General features: G+C 41.1%; 2 protein-coding genes and 2 long non-coding RNA genes across 12 annotated transcripts in view; 2 read left to right on the forward strand and 2 right to left on the reverse strand.

Moving 5' to 3' along the window:
• The window catches only part of LOC100702269 (DNA (cytosine-5)-methyltransferase 3A), a 97555-nt gene that overhangs the window by 737 nt on the left and 74844 nt on the right, over positions 1-21974 (forward strand). For all 8 annotated transcript variants that reach the window (XM_019345819.2, XM_019345820.2, XM_019345818.2 and 5 more), the window contains exon 2: positions 5761-5983. In XM_019345819.2, the coding sequence (XP_019201364.1) occupies positions 5915-5983 (69 nt within the window). In that variant the 5' untranslated portion in view covers positions 5761-5914. The remainder of the gene's footprint in view (positions 1-5760; positions 5984-21974) is intronic.
• On the reverse strand, positions 10875-16252 carry LOC112842489 (uncharacterized). 2 transcript variants are annotated; one of them, XM_025899173.1, is made up of 5 exons: positions 14870-16252; positions 13931-14346; positions 13672-13838; positions 13298-13580; positions 10875-13134 (listed from the first exon to the last, which is right to left on the reverse strand). In XM_025899173.1, exons 2-5 carry the CDS (start codon positions 14034-14036, stop codon positions 12875-12877), a joined length of 816 nt encoding a protein of 271 aa, XP_025754958.1. In that variant the 5' UTR covers positions 14037-14346; positions 14870-16252; the 3' UTR covers positions 10875-12874. The 2 variants fall into 2 exon arrangements, with proteins under 2 accessions (XP_025754958.1, XP_025754957.1); XM_025899172.1 differs by having other exon boundaries at positions 13931-16252.
• Positions 17094-19566, forward strand: LOC102080889 (uncharacterized). Its single transcript, XR_003214272.1, has 2 exons — positions 17094-19297; positions 19517-19566. It is a non-coding gene; the product is annotated as an uncharacterized LOC102080889 (long non-coding RNA).
• LOC102080828 (uncharacterized) lies at positions 19608-21884 on the reverse strand. The gene is made up of 2 exons (XR_003214273.1): positions 21673-21884; positions 19608-21496 (listed from the first exon to the last, which is right to left on the reverse strand). It is a non-coding gene; the product is annotated as an uncharacterized LOC102080828 (long non-coding RNA).

Below are 21974 nucleotides of genomic sequence, written 5' to 3' on the forward strand. Positions count from 1 at the left end.
CCGCCCCGCAAACACCCCAGCCGGGATTATACACCGGTTATAAGAGGCCGTCCGGTAAAGGCCACGTGAGGTCGCTCACAATATTAATTGTTATATACTGCGCGTTGTCAAGGTAGCAGGAGCAATCACCACACTTCCGGATTGGGCGTTTAAAATAAAAGTCGACACAAAGGCGTTTGTTTGACTACTTAACGGTACTTAATCACAATATGACATTATTATAATCTTTAAAATTTATTTGACGGAAGTTATTTTGCTACAAAGATATCTGCAGTATTTTATTATATTTTGAGTATGCTGGTTATATTTGGGCTTGTAAAATGTCAGGAAACTAAGAAAAACAGAAAGTACTTTTCTTTTTTACGTTGTCCATGCAATTCCCAAATTATACTGTCTTAAAAAATGTCACAAAAGATTGAAAGACAGAAAATCTTTTATTTTAATAGTTTGAATAAGTGAATTTTACACAATTTTGACATAAAACAAAACTAAAGGAACAAGAAAGAGGTGATTTAAGTGGCCATTTTTCTAAATAAAGTCCCACATTTAGATAATTTTATAAGTGGGCAATGTTTAGAAATGCAATTTCATTTGTCACAAGAAAAATAATACATAAATGAGAAAGTAAATATAAATAAATATAATTTGTTATAAATCTGAAGCTTCTCCATACTTCTGTTATCTTTATCTGTCTGTCTCTGTTTTCATTAACATCAAAGCGTTCCATGGGCGTGTTTTAAATAACATATCCCTTACTGCTTGAATCCAGAAAGGCCTCTTACCCCAATACTGCTGAAATAATTTGATATGTGTTTGTTTATATGTTGAATGTGATGGTAATTATTAAATTTCATTTCATATCTGTGCAAAATTTGGCTAAAACATTAAACTAGTTAATTATATATAATTTATTAGTTGAGAAATAGAGATTGGGGAATGATATGAATATTAATAATACATTTAAATGTAATTTCTTTTACAAAATTCTATGCATGATCTAACTGGACATCATTCTCCAACAACATATACGTTTGATAATGTAAATATCTCAATCTGAAAACTTTAAGAACACACAAAATATTAATAATAATGACAAATGTTTCCCACCTTGTGTTCTTTTAACTATGAACATGGTTTTAGTACCTTATTTTTTGCATATGGTCAAATGTTACACCAGAGGCTGAGGTGTGTTGTGAGTATTTTGTCCTCAGATGACCTGTGTATTTGCAAAATCTGTGAAAAATTTCTGTGAGTACAGATAACTTATAAAGCGCTGCAGTTTAGTAAATGTGCATAATTGTAAACCTAATTTAGAAAAGAAGAATCGGTCAGTGTTTTCATCACTTAAAGAAAAGTAGCATTGTGCATTAATTTGTAAAACATTACTAATAACAGGATAAAAACATTTGCAAACAAGGCAATTGATCTTCTTAATAGGATGTAATGCTTTTATTGTGAAAACTAATCACTTATCACTTATGTTCCTGTCTTGTCGCTGCCTTATTCTCATTACCTTGACCTTCCTCTGAAGCTTTTTCTCTGCGCAACCATTTCTCCTCCCACCAATGCAGGCTTCTGCTTGGGCCTTTGACTAGGGGCTAATTTAAACCACTGCTGGCATGAAGACTGGAACAATTTAAATCAGTGTATATTGACTTGCTATAGGAGGGTGAGGTGTGTGTGTGACCTAAATACTTAGGACTTGGAGGAGTTAGTTGGAGCCTGGAGTTTGTGCAGGGAGCCCCCGGGAATGGCGGGGTGGATACTGTACAACCATTTCTGCAAAGTTTCCACTCCGTGTTTCTGCTGGTAACCCTGGCCCGCCGCCTGTTGTCTTTACAGTAGGTGATGTAAGGCCGGAGCATGAGGAGTGACATACTGTACAATGCATCCTGAGTAAAGCCAGACACACTGGCTGCGCTCACACTGTGCTCGAATCCAGATCACTGCTGAGGTCTACAACACCACATTTTAAAGCTCCTTTTTGGGATGAGTTTCTGACACCTGTCTGAACAAATCACACTCACAAAAGCACAGAAACAACAGACTTCACACCCAGCACATTAATCCAGGGGTGTTTATCTGAAACAGAGGCCATCCTGTATGGTGTAATCCCCAAAGATCAGGTTATCCCTTTAGTCACTGATTTAATCTGTGATTGAGGTTTATTAAACCAAGAGTCAGTACTGATTTAATTAGTGTTATATGTGGACACTCCAAAACCGCAGTTTCAGTTCTTCTCTCCTTTTTTCTTCAGAGGAGATGAAAAATAAACAAAAGAGACCTGGCCACTGTCTTATGATTTCCATGTCACTTGTTACCTGAACAATTTTTAGAAATTAAAGCTTCTACCAAACTAATGTGACTTGCATTTCGTTATGGACATTAACCGTTAAGATCAGGATGTTTTCCTAACAAGTAGTCCAAATCACAGACTGACATATTAGCAACCAACCTCGTGATGTGGACGCTTTCGCTTTGATGAAGTTTGATCTGTTTTCGTTCTCTTCTTCCTGCAACACGATGGCATTTCTCTGCCCATCGGAGACCGCAACATGAACAGTTTCCCCTGCTCATGTGTTTATATTAGTCTAGCCGTAGCTTTGTGCTTTGTGGGTCAGAGTAGAGATGTTGGAAGTTTAGGCTTTGCATGCATATCAGATTTTATTACTCACCATATATTTGTATTTTATAGCTTATTTAATCTTGTGTGTACCTGCCCGCGGGTAGCTAAATCTGTAACAGGAAAGCTTTTCTCTTGTGAAAGGTTCCTGAGAAATAGAGAATAAAACGAAACTGAAGTCACTCATTTAAGCTCGCGACTTCCCAAGAACTGGTCTGTCTGAGGACAGATCTCAAGACTGGTTTATCCCCAGTTTCAAAAGTGAAGCCAGTGTGGAAGTGTTTTAAATTTGCATTCTTTTAATGACCTGGAGAAAAAAGCCACCCAGATGTATTGAAGTCTATGGGAAAAATAACACTACTAAACACTTTCCCCATGAGTTTATGGTCTCCGTTGCTGTTTTTATTTCATATTAAATAAAAAAAATTGTTGATTTTGTAAGTTATAGTTCAGTGCACTGAAGGAGAATAAAGCAGAGTATTTTTTCTATGACCTGACAAGCCTCACGAGCATATGACCCATAGTTAGAGTACTTTTGCATTAAGTGGTCATAACACTGAATATTGGTCACCGTTTGAGCATAGATTTTTGCATTTCTTACATAATTTGTGTTAGTCTTACTATACTTAGCAATATTGTGATACAGAAGAATAACAACTTATTAGCCATAAAAACAAGATAGGCAAGAAGATGCTAGGACATATTCTGACATCTGATGGGAAGAGTCAGTCCTAATAAGGCTCTCTTTCAGTGTTTAAGTGTCTGTCACAGGCATGTCTGGCTTGGTTTTAAGGCATTTCATTTTAGGGCAAGGTAAAACCAGTGTCTTTCCACAAGCAGATCTTGCCACTCAGCAACCATGAAGTGCCTCCAAACACTAGATTAGTTATTTAAACCAGGACTTCCAAAGATGCATCCAAGTCAATAGTTCTTCATTTTTGTGATAACATGCATTTCCATACCTGATGTTGGGTTTATTAGAAAAAAGTGAAAATAGATAGAAATGAAAGCCATTCTAGATCTAGAGGTTTAAAGTAAGTTTTTATAATAAAGATAATTTTGTACAGCAGTTATCTAAACCAGGTTTAGACTGTAACCCTTATAATAATTTAGACAGCCTGTATCTCAAATTAAAATTGGCAGAGTAATGTGAACTAGTATAGGATGTTCACTCTTTTCTGCTGCACTTTGAACCATTGCAATAAGCTTACTTAGAGGAATAGAAGCATGCAATACTATGCATTTAAAGGTTTCTGTGTTTTTCCACTGTGATCTGTTTGCAAATGGAAAGACCATAAACTCAATGAATGTGGAAAAGCTGCAATATAATTTCTTTTTTTTCGAGGTATCTCAAGTTTTGTGTCATCTATTTTGCAAATCAATCAATTAATTTTACTTTTCTGCTAAAATTTAAGGGATTGGGGTGAAGGGTAAGGTTTCAGCTTTTTAAAATCTTGGCAGTGACCCAGGTGAATGTTTTCAAAATACTTCTTTACACCTAAATTATGCAGCGGTTTTATTAGTCCAGGTCAGTTGAGATCAAATTGTGCTGCATGTGGCCCATAAACTAAAAAGATGTATAATAAACTTAATTTTCAACAATCACTGGGGCACAGAAACTATACTCACCAGTCAAATCTGATAAAAAGAAATCAAACAAACAAAAAAACAAACACAAAGTTTGCTGACTTTGCCCCTTCTACCTCCATCTTCCTCCCATAGATATCAGCTAGGTATTCCTTGAATGCCGGGACTCTCTCTTATAATGCCTTTGCTGAAACATAGAGGGACTGAAATGTGATCGCAATCAGTGTTTTAATCTCCCAAGAAGAGCTGCGTCAATAGAGCTCTAATGCTTTCTTTGTTTGCTATCTTAAAATCTGTTTTTTGTATCCCTTACATGCAATTTTAAACTGTGATCAGACATGCGCACAATAGCTTGTTATTCTGCTAAAGCGTGTTTGCCAATAATTGTTTGTAAATACCCCTGTAATACACCTAAGTACCTACAATCTGCCAAAACAGCTGGTAAAAAACCTTTAAGCTCACATTTCAAGCCATATGTTTATTAAAAAAACCAGGATTTTATCTTCAAAACATCGTCTGCGGTTATAAAACTGTCCCTGTGCTCGCTTTGCTTTGTTCCTGCTCCCTGGTTTCGTCATTAATTACCTTCCATATAACAAAAAATGTTAATGACGGCGATGAGATGAGAGGGTGATGAAACGAGAGCCAATATGAGTTCGAGCACTTACAAGGTCACACATGGTTGCCTCTCCACTGAACACCTTTCTCACTGCTGCCTTCCACTCAACCATTTGAGCTCAGTAATGAGACACAATGTCCTAGAAAAAGGTTCATTGTTTATCAAATAAAAACCAAAATTGAATGCTTCCCTTATATGATAGAGTCTGCTTTATGTCATTAAATATGAGTAGTAGTGTGATATGATAGTAGTAATATGACTAGCAATATGAAAGCAAAAAAATGTAAGATTGAATAAAACTTGTTATGGATATTTATGGAAAATTTTTCTGACTTGTTTGTTGTTTTATATTTTCTTCAGTCATAACCAAAAAAATTATATAAACAATTATTGTCAAACATGCCTCAAAAATGCAGAAAATGTAGGACATATAGGAAGAAGAACGTGATACATTACTGAAAAAAACTTCTGTATTGATAGTTGTTGGATACAGTGCGATTGGTACCACAAGTACACAGATCTTTGTCATGCTTGTGGTCAGAATTTTGATTTGGCCTTATCTGCAGTCTGATTGCAGCCACTTTGTCTAATAAAATGGGACAGTTTCATCAGGTTGCATCCATCACTCTGTGACAGCAGTGATGACAGCTACCCTGATTCCAGCAGACTTCTCTGAAGACACCTGCATGTCTGTTAATATGTCAAGGCTCAGAAACTGAATTTTTTCTGCTTCCACCCGCCAAGCACAGTTCACAGAGCCATACCTGTAGTTTACCCATAATGTGTGTGCAGCTGAGAAAGTAAGAAAACAATAAAAGAAAGATGTCAGTCACATGCTGAGCATGATTCCTTACTCAGAGCTGACAAATATGCTCCAGCTGTACATGTACTTATGTGTGTGTTTGTGTGTGTTTTGTCTTTCTTCCCGCAGGAGAGGGGGAGGTCTGAGGGAGCGAGTTATCGTCTGACAGACCGAGACAGGTTGAATGAAGCTGCACCTGGTGCTTCTGAGGGCATTTCCCATGTTTTGATTTGCTCTGTTTTTTTATCTTTCTAAACTTGGTTTCACCGAGCTGTTCCCTGCCATGCCGTCCAACAGTCCTGCTACTGGTGAACCACCCCAGACACCAGAGAACGACACCTCTAACGATCTGGTGAGCAGCTACAATATAACTAATATTACTGTATTTACTGAAACAGTCTAACTGAATCAGAGTAGCAGTTATGTCTGTCACAGTGTGAAATTTTCACTACAAGATTATTGTAGTCAGAAGAATTCACAATAAAAATGTTATCAGAATAACAGCTACAAAAGCTAGAATGTTAAAAATTGTAGCTAAATAGATTGACTGAAAAGATCGAAGCCTGATTGCTAACTCAAATTTGTACAAATATGCATGTGTAGAAGCTTTTATTTTTAAAATCTGATATCTTAAAGCTTCCTGGAATAACTGGAGCTTGTATTTAGATCATGTGACATGTTTGGGATGAACCTCATAACTTTTAACAACTTTCTAAGGTCTTTAAAGTTGAAAATCTCAGCGTAAACGCATCATAATGACAAAAGATAAAAACTGACTACAAACTGGTAAACATAGCTAAGTCTGGGTTTTATTTTGAAAATCTGACATCTTTTCAAAAGCAGTCGTCTCAATTGTTGACTATAGAGAAATTTACAAAAAGTACAAATACAATGCCGGCATATCCTAACAGTTCTAGAAGAATCCTAGAAGTACAACAAACCTAAAAATAAAAATATTACATTTAAAAGTCCAGATTTTGTTTGGAGTCATGAGTGTGCCAAAACAATGAAAGCACCTTCATATTAAAACATGAATTATGAAATATCAAAGAGAAAAATGGTTAAACTGTTACTAAATTTTACGTGTTGATCTGTTCTGGTACATAAAATATAACACAGCTGAATTTTTATGCATTCGTAACATGTTAAATATAATGTTAACATTTTATTTAATACAACACACAGTACTGTGTATTTATTAATGTAATGTATTTTATTATTCTAAATTTCCCATGGGTTAGGGGGGTTAGGGTTATACAAACCAAATATATTTTAAAGCCTTTTTAAAATATATTTTTTCATGATTGAATAAAATTCAACAAGTAATTAAATTTTTAAATAATTAAATATAAGGAAATTATTTATTCTATTAACTTACACCTACTCATAAAATGTATTATTATTCCAATAACACTCTCCAAAAGCCATAAAAGGTGTGAGAGTGTCCAAAGCCCTGTGATAAATCCATTAGGCAGTATGTTGACAAATAACCCGTTAATAAAGGCTTGAGTTATTTAAATTATGAAACATTACATCAGTTTTATACTAATTGTCTTGTATGGAGTGACAACAGTAATTATGTGTTACTGTATAAATGTTACTGTTTAATCTACAACATTTACCTCTTTAAACAGTAAAGTACCCAAACTCAGCTGTACCCCTTGTACAGTTCAGCTCCTGCTGCTTCTGTCACTTTTATCATCACTGCTTCTATTATTATACATATTGAAGGAGTACTACTACTGTTATTTTTGCTGCCACAGATATTATTACAGCCACCACCTCTTTTACTACAGCTGTCATTACCACCACTACTTTGGCTTCTTAGCTCATGGTTGAGAGCTTTATTTAGCCAGCACTCACACAGAAGTCTGACTGTGTGTTTGCAATAATTAAACTTGCAGTTTTTTTTATTTACATTCACTACAGGCCTTTCTACTTTCCACATTGTTGTTTGACCACATGTACAGTAAATGAGACGAGTGCAGGGTTTAGACTTTCAAATGGTCTTTAATTTTTTTTTTTTTAATTTTGTACACAAGGAGACAGGTGAAAAATGGCTCCATTCATTTGCTCTACTGGAGCCCAGGGTGGCCCTCGTCAATCTGTGAGAAATTTGTAGTTTATTCTATAGTCATGTTGTTATAAAAAGGCCCACCTCAGTCGCCAGCTTCCCCATTCACACGCTGGCATCAGACCAAAACAAAGTTTCCCTTATAGAGCTGTTCTTTCTAACTTCCTGAGATCTAACTCTCTCATAAAGAGTCGAGCAAAGCCAAGAGAAAAATCGGAGGAAGTCTCAGTTTGAAGACAGAGAGGAAGTGATGGCAAGGAGACACATAAAAGAGGTGTGGGAACCTGACTCATGCCAACTGTAATCTATTGAACAAGACAGGAGCCAGAGGTGCCGGCAGAATAGCTCAGAGAGTAGCTAGCAAGTGTTTTCAGAAAATCTGCCCTTTATGCAAACAGACTGTGGCAGTCTGCTAGTGAGCAAAGCATTCACAAGGAGGTTTTTGGTGTAGCGCTGTATATAAGTTTGCGATCAGTTTCACTTAGCAACTGCTAAATGGTTGCCAGATGGTTGGTCGCCAGTCTCCTGTCCTGTACAACTGGGGCCTTATCCATTTGACCCTTAAGAGTCACATGTCCAAAATAGTGGACAAGTTAATTTCATGTAATTGGTGGTCACTGCAAAACCTGAAATGCAGCGATTCCCAAAATGTTGACTGTTTGTCTGTTCATGTGCCCCCTAACACAAAATTATGTTGTAGCTTTCGTAGTAATGATAATATATTTTATTTGTTTTCTCTTTTCAAAACACACAAAACAAGGTCAACTTACATCATGAAATTTACAACTAGAACAACATTAAGAGAGATTAAAATTCTAGAATGATATGAGTGCAAAACATAAAATTGAAAAAACTTGATAGTTAAAGTTGATATGCTGATGTGAACAGGCAATGTTTCGGGCTACGATTTAACTAGTCTCGCTGACGGAGTTGAAGTTGCAGATGAAGCGCAGCGCAGCTAAAGGCTGTAGCACCCGTGATGTTAGGTCAAAGGGGTAATAAAGTACAACAAATGTCCATCATGTGGTGACTTTAAATCCGTTGTTGTTATTAACAGCAGCTATTGCCCTTCAAATATATTTGCATCACATTAGTAAGACGATGCAGCCAAAATGCATATCAAAGTTTATTAATCAGTTAAGATAGTAAAAAAATCACATCTGAAGGGCGCCACTGACAAGAGCTACTAACATGCAGAGGATAAAAGTAAGAAATGGATGATTCAATTAAATGCACATACAGATCGTGTTAGTTGGGAGTTTATGTAAACTAGGCTGTGCAAATTCATTCTTGCAAGCTGAACATGTGTTTATAGGTTGCATGCCATCCACAATTTTCTGCATGGTAATATACAATCACAGGCTTTCAATACTTCACCAGCAAACCTGTGAGCCCACAGATTTCTTAGGTGCTGCTCCTTTTCCCGAAATCACCAATCACAGCTAAGGATGAGCTCTGACAAAGTAGATCATCTTTCTTCTCTAATGCCTGTGCCTGTCAGCATTTACAATACGCATATGTTACAGCTTACAAAGACAGTTTGATGACTGTCAAAAGATGTGCCCTTGGCGTAACAGCGATATGTAACATCCTAATCATGTGAAAAAAAAATGTTTTATTTCATTTCCACAGCATTTTGTTTAAAAATAAGTTATTTGTGTTTCTGACCAAGTATGGAGTGTTTATAACCTTCTAAATATGGGTTTAAACATTCCTCTAGCCACCTCCCTGATCTCTCCTGGTGTATGCAGTGAATGCAGAACTAGTAATAACAGTACACAAATTCAGACAGTTTCTCTTTGAAGGTATATATGAGGTGCAATCAAACAGCTCCTCAACCATACCTATAAAAAGCAAAAGCTATAAAAAGCAAAAACCTTTTAGCTTCAAGGTTATCTCCATGTGGAGCTGCACTACTCCATTCTCCTCCAGAAAGCTAAGTCTTTGATTTCAGGAAGAGGATGAAGCCAAGTCTCACAAGCTGGGCTGGAGTACAGGGTTCCCCACAAATTCTTTTGAATTTGGAGCCAGTGGTGGGGTTGTTACTTAAAAAAGTAATGCATTGCGCATTATGCACTACTTAAAAAAAAAGGAATGCAATATTTTACCTATTTACTCCATGGAAAAGGTAAAACCCGTGGATTAACACTGTTGTTTGCACCGCACTGGTGGCACAGAACTCTGCTTTTGCCTCTGTGAACACATCGGACTACAAACATGCAAATTACCAACTCCATAAGACAATTAAAGTAGCCAAATGTGAGTTCAGGGACAGAGTGGAACAACAATTTGACAATCCTCCGAGAATGTGGCAGGTACGAAGCACTGACTCCCATCGTGAGCAAATGCTTTGAGAGGCTGGTCGGAGACTTCATCTGCTCTGCACTACCCAACTCACTGGACCCTCTACAATTTGCAAACCGCCACAACAGGTCCACTGATAGCCCTGACACTACATACTGCTCTCTCGCAGGTGGAGAAAAGGGACATGTGAGAATGCTGTTTGTAGATTACAGCTCAGCATTCAATACCATCGTTCCCTTGAAGCTGGACAGGAAACTGCAGGACGTAGGATTGAGTAGCTCTCTCTGCAGCTGGATTCTTAACTTTCAGTCTGACAGACGCCAAGTGGTCAGACTGGGCAGCATCACCTCATCCCCCGTCATAATGAACACTGGTGCACAACAGGGGTGCACCAGTGTTCAACTCCCTCCTGTACTCACTCTACACCTACGACTGCATGGCCACTAGCAACTCCAACATCATTGTGAAGTTTGCAGACAGCACAACAGTGGTGGGTCTTATCACCAAAGGTGATGAAATGGCTTACAGGGAGGAGGTCAGCGCCCTGACACACTGTTGGCGAGAGAACCATCTCACTCTCAACGTCACAAAGACAAAGGAGTTGATAGTAGACTTCCGGAGAAGTAGAGAAGCACACAACAAAATCACCATCAACGGTGCTGCTGTGAAGAGAGTGAGTAGCTTCCGTTTCCTAGTTGTACATCTGACAGAGGATCTCACATGGTCTGTTCATACGAACAAAAAAGTGAAGAAGGCGCAGCAGCGCCTCTTCTTTCTCAGGAGACTGAAGAGAGTTGGCATGAGTCCCCGCATCCTCAGGACCTGCTCTGCCACTGAGAGCATCCTCACTGGATGCATCACCACCTGGTATGGCAACAGCACCGCCTACAACCACAAAGCTCTCCAGAGAGTGGTGCGGTGTTCTGAACGGATAATTGGAGGTGAGCTTCCCTCCCTCCAGGATATCTACAAGAAGCGGTGCCTGAGGAAAGTGGGGAGGATCATCAAAGACTCTTGAACAGCCATAAACTGTTCAAACTACTTCCGTCAGGCAGGAGGTACTGCAGTATCTGGTCTCGAACCAGCAGACTGAGGTACAGCTTTTTCCATCAGGCCACCAGACTGCTGAACACTTCATAATCACCTCACTTTCACTTACCAGAACTTCCACATTTATGCACTCCATATTGTACATATATGCCATTTCTTTTGCACAATAGTCATGCTGCTGACCTCTGTATATTTTATTTTATATATATGTATACACACACACACACACACACACACACATATATATATATACATATGTATACATATTTAGTAATATGCATACATTCTTATATTTGTAAATATATTTATTCTTATAATTCTCACATGTATTTTGCACACCACTGTTGCTTCTGAAGCTTGCACACAAGAATTTCACCCACAAGTGGTGTACCAGTATACCAGCACATGTGATGTGACAATAAAAGTGATTTGATTTGATTTGATTCAATTTTTTTGCACTACTCACTGCATGTGGCAGCACAGTGGCAGATAGTTAGCACTATTGTCTAAGAATAAGAAGGGCCATAGCTTGAATCCTTGCGGGAGTTTTATTCACTGAAGTGTCCTTTGGGTACTTCCGCTTCTTCCTGCAGTCCAAAGCCATTGATATGAGGTAAATAAAGTGCTTGAAATGTATAGAATAAAGTGCTGTTTGACTGTGTGGTTAAAATTTGGCTTGTAGTCTAAAGTGTTTATAGTACTCAGCAAGACTGGAGAAGCACTGTATAAATGTAAGTAGATTAAATTACTCCATAGCATGGCCTGAAATACAAAGTCGGATAGTTATCAGTTAACAGTGCAAATCTTAGGCGACAGACCCATTCACTGACACAAATTGTTTTTCCAGTGTGTTTTGGACACACACACGGTCTGTCTTTTAGTGTTTACTTATAAACACAAAGTTGACAACCACTTGAAAGAGTACTTCACAGTGATTACCATACGACTCTGTGTAGAGGCTAAAATGCTACAAGCCTGACAGCTCATTACTGCCGTAGTCACCTGTTGATTATCAGGCTCTGGCTGCTTGGCATACACTCAGCTTCACCATCACTCTGAGTTCTTTGTGACATTTGTGTTAGCCTGTTGTCTGTGCAGATGCTTGCTTATTGTTGTGTGTTAGCAGCACTGGGTTGTTGTTACTGTCCTGGATTCAATTTGCATTTCACTCTTTTTCATTTCATGCATTAAAAAATAAAAGTAATCTTCACCTCTCCATTCCTCAAAAGCTGTAGACCCCTACAGTATTTTCCTCCTCCCTGAAGGGCTAACTTAAATAGGTCAAGTGACCAAAAGAGAAAAGGCTTGCTTGATGATTTTTTACTTCTATCTGCCATTTTACACATATTAAATACGCATATTAAAACTCTATAACTGTCACAAGGAGTAGTGGAGACTCAAGTGCAAAGCGGCTTTTCAGTTCCAAACACAGAGTTTATTTACAAACACCAAGTGCAGAATATGTACAGTGGGGGGAAAATCCAGGGATCCTAGTGTCCAAGGGAAAGGTCCAGGGGAAAGCTCTCTCACACTTCTCCTCTCCTCCTTCACTCCAACACACACACGTCCACACAGCGGGAAGGTCACAGGTTTGGGGAAAACTATTACACTGGAAAGGCGGGTTACACAAAGTCACGGATTTTACACAAGCTACGTTTACAAAAGCTAGAGAGAATCACTAACGTGTCTCGCACAATTATCCTGAGCTCCGCCCAGGCGGAGCAGCGAAGGGGAGAGGGAGAGAGCAAAACAAAAACACATGTATCCTTGCAGGGCCGGCCAGGCAGATATGGGGACCATGACAGTACCCCCACCTCAACAGGAGCCTCCCGGAGACCCACCAGGCTTACCTGGATACCTGCGATGGAAGTTACGAAGCATACCCTTATCCAGGATAGGCGCCTGAGGCACCCAGGAACGTTCCTCTAGCCCGTAGCCCTCCCAATCCACCAGGAACTGAAAGCCACTACCCCGGCGTCGGGAGTCCATGATGCGGGTGATGTTATAAACCAGCTGACCATCCACAAGCCAGGGTGGGGGGAGGGCGCACAACGGCTGGAGAGCACGGGCTTGATCTAGGACACATGAAACACGTTATGAATGCGCATGTTGCGCGGTAACTTGAGGCGAACAGACACGGGGTTGACAATGCCATGTATGGCAAAAGGGCCGATGAACTGGGGTGACAGTTTTTTTTTATTCAACCCGTAGTGGCACAAAGCCAGTAGACAGCCATACCTGTTGTCCCACAGCATACTCCAGGGCCAGGTGTCCGATGGCAGTCAGCGAGCGCCTTGTTCCGTTCTTTAGTCCGGAGTAGGGCGGCCCGAGTCGCACGCCAGGCATGGTGGCACCTGCGGAGATGAGCTTGCACAGACGGAACGGAGTGCTCACCTTTGATGGCAGGAAGCAAAGGCAGTTGGTATCCCAGGGATGCTTCAAAAGGAGACTTTCCTGTAGCGGCGGAGGTGTGGCTGTTATGCGCGTACTCAATCCATGGAAGCTGTTCACTCCAGGTCGACTGGTTATGGGAAGAGACGCAGTGGAGGGCAGGCTCAAGCTCCTGGGTAGCATGCTCAGATTGTCCATTGCTCTGTGGAAGAGAGACTGACCTTTGTGCCCAGAGCGTAGCAGAACTCCTTCCACACACGTGATGTAAACTGCAGCCCTCTGTCCGAAACGATGTCCTCAGGGATCCCGTGGAGCCTGAACACGTGGGTGGTGAGAAGCCGGGCCGTCTCCAAGGCAGTGGAAAGTTTCGGAAGGGTGACGAAATAAGCTGCTTTGGAGAAACGATCGACAATGGTTAGAACTGTAGTATTACCGGAAGAGGGCGGTAATCCAGTGATGAAATCCAGGGAGATATACGACCAAGAGCGAGCCGACGTGGGGAGAGGCTGAAGAAGGCCCGACGGAGGACGGTTGGAAAGTTTATTCTGAGCCCATGTAGAACAGGCTGACAAAAATTCCCTGGCATCTTTTGCTATAGTGAGCCACCAAAAGTAGCATCAGAGGAAGGATATGGTGCGGAGGACCCCCGGGTGGCACGAGAAACGGGTGGTGTGAGCCCACTAGAGAACTTGAGGGCAGACAGATTTAGGAACGAAGAGGCTGCTGGGTGGGCCGGTTTCTGGATCCGACTCAGATTCTTGTGCCTCCTGGATGAGCGACTCGATCTCCCATGACACGTCCCCAATTACGCAGGCGGGAGGATGGGCTCGGGTCCGATTCCTCCTCTGTGGTGGAGAACTGCTGGGAAAGGTGGTCCGGCTTCACATTCCGTGATCCTGTAGGTGATAGTAAAATCAAAGCGGGTAAAGAACAAAGCCCACCTGGCCTGCCGGGAGTTGAGACGTCTGGCCGAATGATTCCTTATCCTTTTCGTCAATGTGTGGGTTGTGGAGCACAAGCCAAGGGTGGCCTAACAGTAGCAGGGTGAGCGTGTGCCTTGAATGCAAAAAACAAATTCTCTCTGTGTGACTACCCGAACGAGAGAGAGAGAGAGCGGCTCTGAAACATGGGTAATGTCGAGTAGACGCTGACCTGACAGTGCATGAACACGAAGAGAGTTTGGCAGTGTCTCTAGCGGCGAGCGAGGTGTCAATGAAATTCGACGAGTCGACGAGAACAGAGAGAGAATGGGAGACAGTCTGAACACAAAGCCTAGGAGGCAAGAGGAGTCTGGGGAGAAAATTATCACTCGACAGATCGCCCACCAGTATTCTCTCTATTACTGGTGGGTGCGCCCTTTTGCCAGTGCCAGGCAGGTGGAAACCGAGTGCCAATTGCGGCCGCAATAAACGCACTCACCGGCGGTGAAACGGCGTTGGCGTTCCGTGGGCAAAAGCCGTGAGCGTGCCAGCTACATGGGCTGCTCCTCCTCTTCACCGAGGTCAGACTCGCATGGCCCACAAGCCGCTGTGGAGGCTCCATGAAGTCCCAGGGGTTCATAACCCAAGCGTGCATGTGAACTCTGGTGCGCGGGTACTTGATCATGCACTCGAATACACAGAGTCATAAGGGCATCTAAAGAGGAAGGCAATTCACGAAGCATCAGTTCATTTTTGAGTTTATCTGATGAGAGTGAGTAAGCGTTGCCCAGCGGTGGCTGTAGTGGATTCTTTGTCAAACACACTTTTAAACTTATCAATAAAGTTAGAAAAAGACATTTCAGGGGTAGCGTGAAGCACTGCCTGCGCCCTTGTCAGTGTGTGATCCTGGAGTAACTGTACAATATAAGCAATTTTAGCACCATCATTAGAAAAAACTTGTGGCTGCTGACGAAACTGGAGAGAACATTGAGTGAGGAAGCTAGCACATTTACCAAGTTCTCCAGAAAAAACTCTTGGTGTAGGGAGAAATCTGTCTAATAGAACAGGTGTAGGAGCTGGTGCTGTGGCACTTACGGTTGGAGCTGGTGTCTCCTGCGGTGGTGCGGCGGCGGGTGGATTCACCACCAGAGGTGTTCGCTGGGCTACAACCTGTGTGAGGTTTGCAAGCTCACCTCGAATACTGGTAAACATCTGCTCATTACGCTCCAGCATTGCCACCAATGTGGTGAGAGTGGGGGTCGAGGCCGCTGAATCTGCTGAGTCCATTTTGTGGCTGGATGATTCTGTCGCAAGCGGTAGCGGAGACTCAATCGCAGAGTAACACAAGTTAACAACATAACTGATTGCAAACTGTAATGTGATCACTGAATAAAGAACTGCGTTACCTAAAAAAATAGTGTTTGTTCAGCCAACACTAGTGAGATCAATGGGCACTTAAGTTTTCTTTTTTTGTGATAATAAATAATGGTCAGTAATCAGCTGTCTCACTATGGGGTTAGAACGATGCCACCTTAAAATGAAACTAAAAAGAAATATTGTAACTGCAATAAATATACTGAAAAATCTTGTATTGAAAGTAAAAAAAAATGATAGTAAAAAATGATTAATTGAAACTTTACATTTTTTGTTTTCGCTTACAATTTTTTTTCTTTAGTTCCAATCCATTTTTTTTTCAGTCTCAATCCAATTTTTTCTGTTTCAATTTGCTGGCACTGTTTTGGCGTGCAGGGGCGTGCTTGAGGGGCGGGGATTCTGACCTACATGTATTTGTATACATTATAGTGCTGACCAATGACTGTAGAAAATAACGATGACTTAGCGGCTGCAGTCACGGACAAACTTGTATGTGTCTGTTCGGGAATGGCAGATGCTGAGAGGTTCAATGTTTACGTTACCGACTGTTTCAAACTGACAGCCTGATGTGTTCTTCAGTAAACTGGACTACCCGACAGAAGGACCCGATTTTCGGTAAGTTAAATGTGTTTGTAAGCTAATCTATAACTAATGTCCTTAGCTAGCTAGCTAGCTAAGATGAGCACTCGGCTGTCGGGAAAACTCGTTTTGTAAAGTTCATTTAGCTAATCTGTGCAGGTGATTTGACTAAAGAAATCAAGATTAAAGCATCCGGCTGCTCAGTCACTAACTACCGTTACTGTATTATTATTATGAGCATTATACTGTAAGAGCATCAGGCTGGACTCTGCTTCAGCTCCTGTGCAGAGCTGATTATTAAATATGTGCAAACAGCAGCATGTTTTCTGTTTTCTTGCCACATCTGTAAGGACAGTAACACCAACTTTAAAAAAGCTGGTAAAGTAACTACGGATTAAATATCCATCCATCCATCCATCCATCCATCCATTTTCTTCCGCTTATCCGGGGCCAGGTTGCGGGGGCAGCAGCCTAAGCAGAGAAGCCCAGACCTCCCTCTCCCCAGCCACCTCCTCCAGCTTGTCCGGGGGAACACCAAGGTGTTCCCAGGCCAGCCAAGAGATATAATCTCTCCAGCATGTCCTGGGTCTGCCCTGGGGCCTCCTCCCAGTGAAAAATGCCTGGAACACCTCACCCAGGAGGCATCCTTGTCAGATGCCTGAAAAACCTCAACTGGCTCCTTTTGATGTGGAGGAGCAGCGGCTCTACTCTGAGCCCCTCCCGGATGGCTGAACTTCTCACCCTGTCTCTAAGGGAGAGGCCAGCCACCCTTCGGAGGAAGCTCATTTCCGCCGCTTGTATCCATGATCTCGTTCTTTCGGTCACTACCCACAGCTCATGACCATAGGTGAGGGAGATTAACCAGTAAATTGAGCGTTGCTTTTACACTCAGCTCTCTCTTCACCACAACGGACTGGTACAGCGTCCATATCACTGCAGCCACAGCACCAATCCGTCTGTCGATCTCCGTGTCCCTTCTCCCGTCACTCGTTAACCCATATAGACACACAATACGGTAATATTATGTTGAAGCACGGTACATATTACTCTGCGAGGCTCCTGACTATGGTAGCCGTAATGCTCCAACAATCCATCAAAACATTTTGGCAGATCTTTGAGAGCCATGTACCACATAAAATCAATTCGCGGTCAGTAAGCACAACCAGAATTCATACATAAAGCACACTTTTGAGAAAATTAAAGGATTTTAAGTGTGCCTCATAGTCCGAAAAATACATTACTGAAAAAGTTCTTGTGCTTAAAGTGCTTCACTGAGCTGAAATTTAAAATTAAAATATCTCAAGATATATAAAATAAAAAGAATGTCAAAATTAAAAGTGCCTCAAAGGCTTCGAACTGAACATCTCAATATCTGAACATCTTACCTTGGGCATGGGGATCTGAGAGGTTCTGCCCTTGACTATCTCTGATTGGTTTAGACCATAATGTGTGTCTGGGCATAATGTGTGTCTGTTGTTGACCACACAGAGACTTTCAGAGTTCGACCGGTGCGACCTAGGATTTTTTTGGCAGAACATTAGCAAATTGGCGGAATGTGCAGATGTCGCCGTGCGCTATTGGGTTATTGTGGGAATTCCCAACTTTATTTCCCTTTTTTGCGCGATCAGCTCCCGATCATCAATCTTATAGTTGCAAGGAAATCAAACCTGTTTGAAATCCTGTCGCCCCTTGTGAGAGTATCAACACAACCTCTCACACTGTGCACGTGCAAACACGGAAATGGAAGTGAAAAAGTCAGAGTAGCATGGCAGTGCAGCGTGTGATCTGGGCACAAGCGATGGATGCCCAGCTTGTATAACTTTGGCAAGCTCATCCGAGGCTTTTCGATGTGACCTCACAAAATTATCATGACCACCACAACCACGAAAACAGTTGGATGGACATTGCTGCTCAATTGCAGCTGCCTGGTCAATGTTTTTACATTAGCAATTTAGCAAAGTTGATGGTGGCGGTGTGTGTGTCTGTGCGAGTGAAAGACCAAGAGGGAGAGAGAGGGAGAGAGAGAGACAGATTTTGTGTTATCAGCTTCATGTTATAGATGCAGGTCGCATCAGAGCATTGGGCCGTATAGTGTGAGACCATGCATCATGACCTATGAACTTCTAACTCCTGCGATTCAGTCGCACAGTTTGAGCAGGAGTTAAATGACGCAACTGAAAAAATCGCACACTGTATGCCCAGCTTGAGCAGCACCTTCATGATTGGTTTAGGCCATGATATGGGCATAATGTTGTCTGCTGTTGGCCACACAGAGACTTTCAGAGTTGCTGAGACTTTTTTTTTTTCTTTTTTACTCGAACGGCTGGTCACACCGATGCAACCTAAGATTTGTTTTTAGTCGCACCATTGAGAAATTAGGTCGCATTTGCGACCAAATTGGTTGCCCTCTAGAGCCCTGTAAGGGTCTTCTGAATCGCTCTTTCTCTGGTCCCTCACCCAGGACCAATTTGCCATGGCAGAAGCCCCCGGACAACATAGCCCCTGGGATCACTGGGAAACACAAACCCCTCCACCACGATAAGGTAGCCATTTGCGGATTAAATAGCAAAGCCCAATATTTATGTACTGAAACCAACTACTTCCGTTTGGCAGCTTAAGTTACAATGTATGTTTAATTTTTCCACTGATTAACTTTTTAGTACTGACTCTGTATTTTTTTTTTTTTACTGAGTTTGTTGCAAAAATTCAGGTTAAAAAACTGTCTGAATTATTATTAATGAGGTATTTACACAAAGTCACATGTGCAGTACTCTGTACAGCTTACATCCTTTAAGGGAAATAATTCGAAGCATTATTATTTCTTGTTCAATACCCAGACAGCAGCTCAAACACTGCTGATAATACCCCCGTATGTTGGTGACCAGAATGCAGCAGCAGACTGGACCAGGACTGAAACCTGGTCCATCATCTCATCTTTGCAGATCTCCATTTAAAAAGCACAAACAACTCAAGGGTAAACATTATTTTGGAAAATCTGTTAGTATATAAGGCTTTAAATGAAAAAAATAAAAACAGCTCAAATGTCAGCTGTCAGCAAAGCTGTAGGACTGAAAATGTAAGAGAAGAACTTCAGATCCTGAGTGTGTGAGAACAGAGAAGGATCAGCTTTATTTCAGATTTTAGAGATAAACTTTTTCAGTTTGTGATGATTCTGTTCTCTTTGTAATTACAGAAGCTGCCCTCAGATTGAGACCTCAGCATCACCCAGTGGCAACAGACAAATCATCTTATATCTTCACTCTTTGTAGCAACTCCAAAACTGATCAAAAGAGTACAACGGTGCAGCTGCAGCTGTTTGTAGATAAAGTTAAAGACAAAAAGTCAAAAGGGTTAATCACCCATGTAACTGTGTCACCATATATCAAGATTAACAGTACCTCAGTTTGGTGTTTCAGAAAGGTGCTGATCTCAGCCTTGCACAACTTCTGTTTTAAACACTGAATGTAGTCAGATGTTTTCTCAGACACAATTAAATAAAACCTGATGAAGGTCAAAGGTTGTCACTTGTATGTTGAACTAAAAACTTCTGATCTGGAATTCTTTCACTGTTTTTTGCCAATAGTGTGTTTTTTTATCATAAAGTTATTCGGAGTCATTCAATATAATAATATATAATATATATAAATATTTAACTTTATTCAGGACTGAATATAATGTCTTTAGGTAAAAGTCTAGAGCCTCCTAGGATTATCTGAGCACTTCTAACATTACACAAAGGTCTCCATCACAGTGTTCATGAAATGCTGGGTTTATCCATCTTCTGAGGCGGGCCTATGGTGGAGTTCTGAAAAATGAAAAGAACAAACTACACATCTTTTAACAGTAATTGCTTTGAAGCACACACAGATGTCACACAGTGGAACTTGGTATTTATCTTTTATGTTGGTTTTATTTTGATTTTAGTGTTTATTTGCAAGTGTAGTTTTTATTGCATGGTTTTATTCTAATGATTGTATTGCATGATTTTTAGTCTTTTATTTGACATTGTTTTAATCCACTGTGGATTGGCTGGGCATGGGACAGTTAGCTGATAGGGATCACCTGCTGAGGTATATGTGTATCCAGAGGTGGCCTTTCAGCTGTTTAAAGACCTATTAAAAGCAAGCTAGCTGAGCACTGTAAGAGAGAGGCTCCAGACATGAAGGGGAACACAAGAAGGCCAGGTGAAAAAGACGAACTGGTCAGCGTGGCGTGGCGACCCAGTCCCGGCAGCAGGAACAGCGACAGTAGGAGACAACGCGTGTGATTGGCAGCAGGCGGAGGTATACCTCTGCCTGCATTTGTGAGTAGTGTCTCTACTGTTGTTCACCTGGTGCAGCCATATTGGGAGAGGGTCGCCATGGCTATAACCCAGGGCCGCTTCCGGGACAATTGTTCTGGCCTCTATTTGTTTGCAGAATGCAAACTGGGCTGGGATGTGATGGGCCAGTTAAGGAACGAGAGGGGGACAGGAGGCTCCTCCTCGTCTGTCTGGGACGAGGCTGGCGTGGACCCCGCTCTGGAGAAAAAATTTCTGGCCTACTGGTGGACCCATAATGAACATTCATCTGGGGTTGTGGAAAATTACATCAGGGGATTTTAGTGAAAATTGTATTTTTACGGGTTTTAGAATTGTTTTCTCTAGTCTCTGTGGGAATTTTAGCATATGAAGAATATTTTACACTTTTTTTCTTAGTATTTGGGTTGTTTTATTTCTACTGTCCGCCTCGGGGAATAAACTGTTGCTGATCAGACCTGCTTCATCTTTGTGTCCTTGGTATCTGACTCACTCGCTGTATCTAAAGAACCATCCTCCTGTGACATTCTGGCGCGACAGCTTTAGTGTCTACATTACACACACACACACACACTTTTTGGGTAAAAAAAATCCTGGAAATGACCTATATGTGAGAAGCATAGATAACTTTTTAAAATGCAGATTTTTAAAAAAAAAATTTTTTACTTTTATCAATCAAAATAATTAAAAGTATAATTTTCCCATGCAATTACTAACCTAGCCATCTCCTGCACGGTCTGTTTTGGGGTCTGGGCTTGTCCTTCCCAGCGCTCATGAGACTGCTTTTGCTGCACTGCGGTATGAGATATGCTGAACACTTTGTGCTAACCTGTTGATGTGATCTTGTGTTGCTGCTACAACACTAGCCTCCAACTCCTAAAGAGACACGGGTATCCCTAAATTTAGCAAATATTAACTGCAGGCTAGCTTGCTACAACGAATAGACTAATGTTAGCATTTTACCACAACTTCATCAGAAGTAGCTAAGAAAACTAAACTTATGTCCAGTCCAGTGGAATAGCAAAGAAAGATGACGAAAAATGATTACTTACCAGCGGTTTAGAGGCTCCACCTGAAATTGAAGCAGTCATTGAAAGAGACAAGCACTAGTGGTGATATGATGTATACCATACATGCGGGTCAGAATCCCCGCCCCTCAAGCGAGCCCCCAGACACCAAAACAGTGCCAGCAAATTGAAACTGAAAAAAATGGATTGAAACAAAAATAAATAAATAGTAAGCAAAAACAAAAATTACAAAGTACAGCTTATATGTCAGTTAAAGTTTTAATTGTTTTTCACTGTCATTTTTTTTCACTTCCAGTACTTTTCAGTACATTTATTTCAGTTACCAT

Source organism: Oreochromis niloticus, linkage group LG15 (genome assembly GCF_001858045.2).
Source record: "Oreochromis niloticus isolate F11D_XX linkage group LG15, O_niloticus_UMD_NMBU, whole genome shotgun sequence".
Lineage (NCBI taxonomy): Eukaryota > Metazoa > Chordata > Actinopteri > Cichliformes > Cichlidae > Oreochromis > Oreochromis niloticus.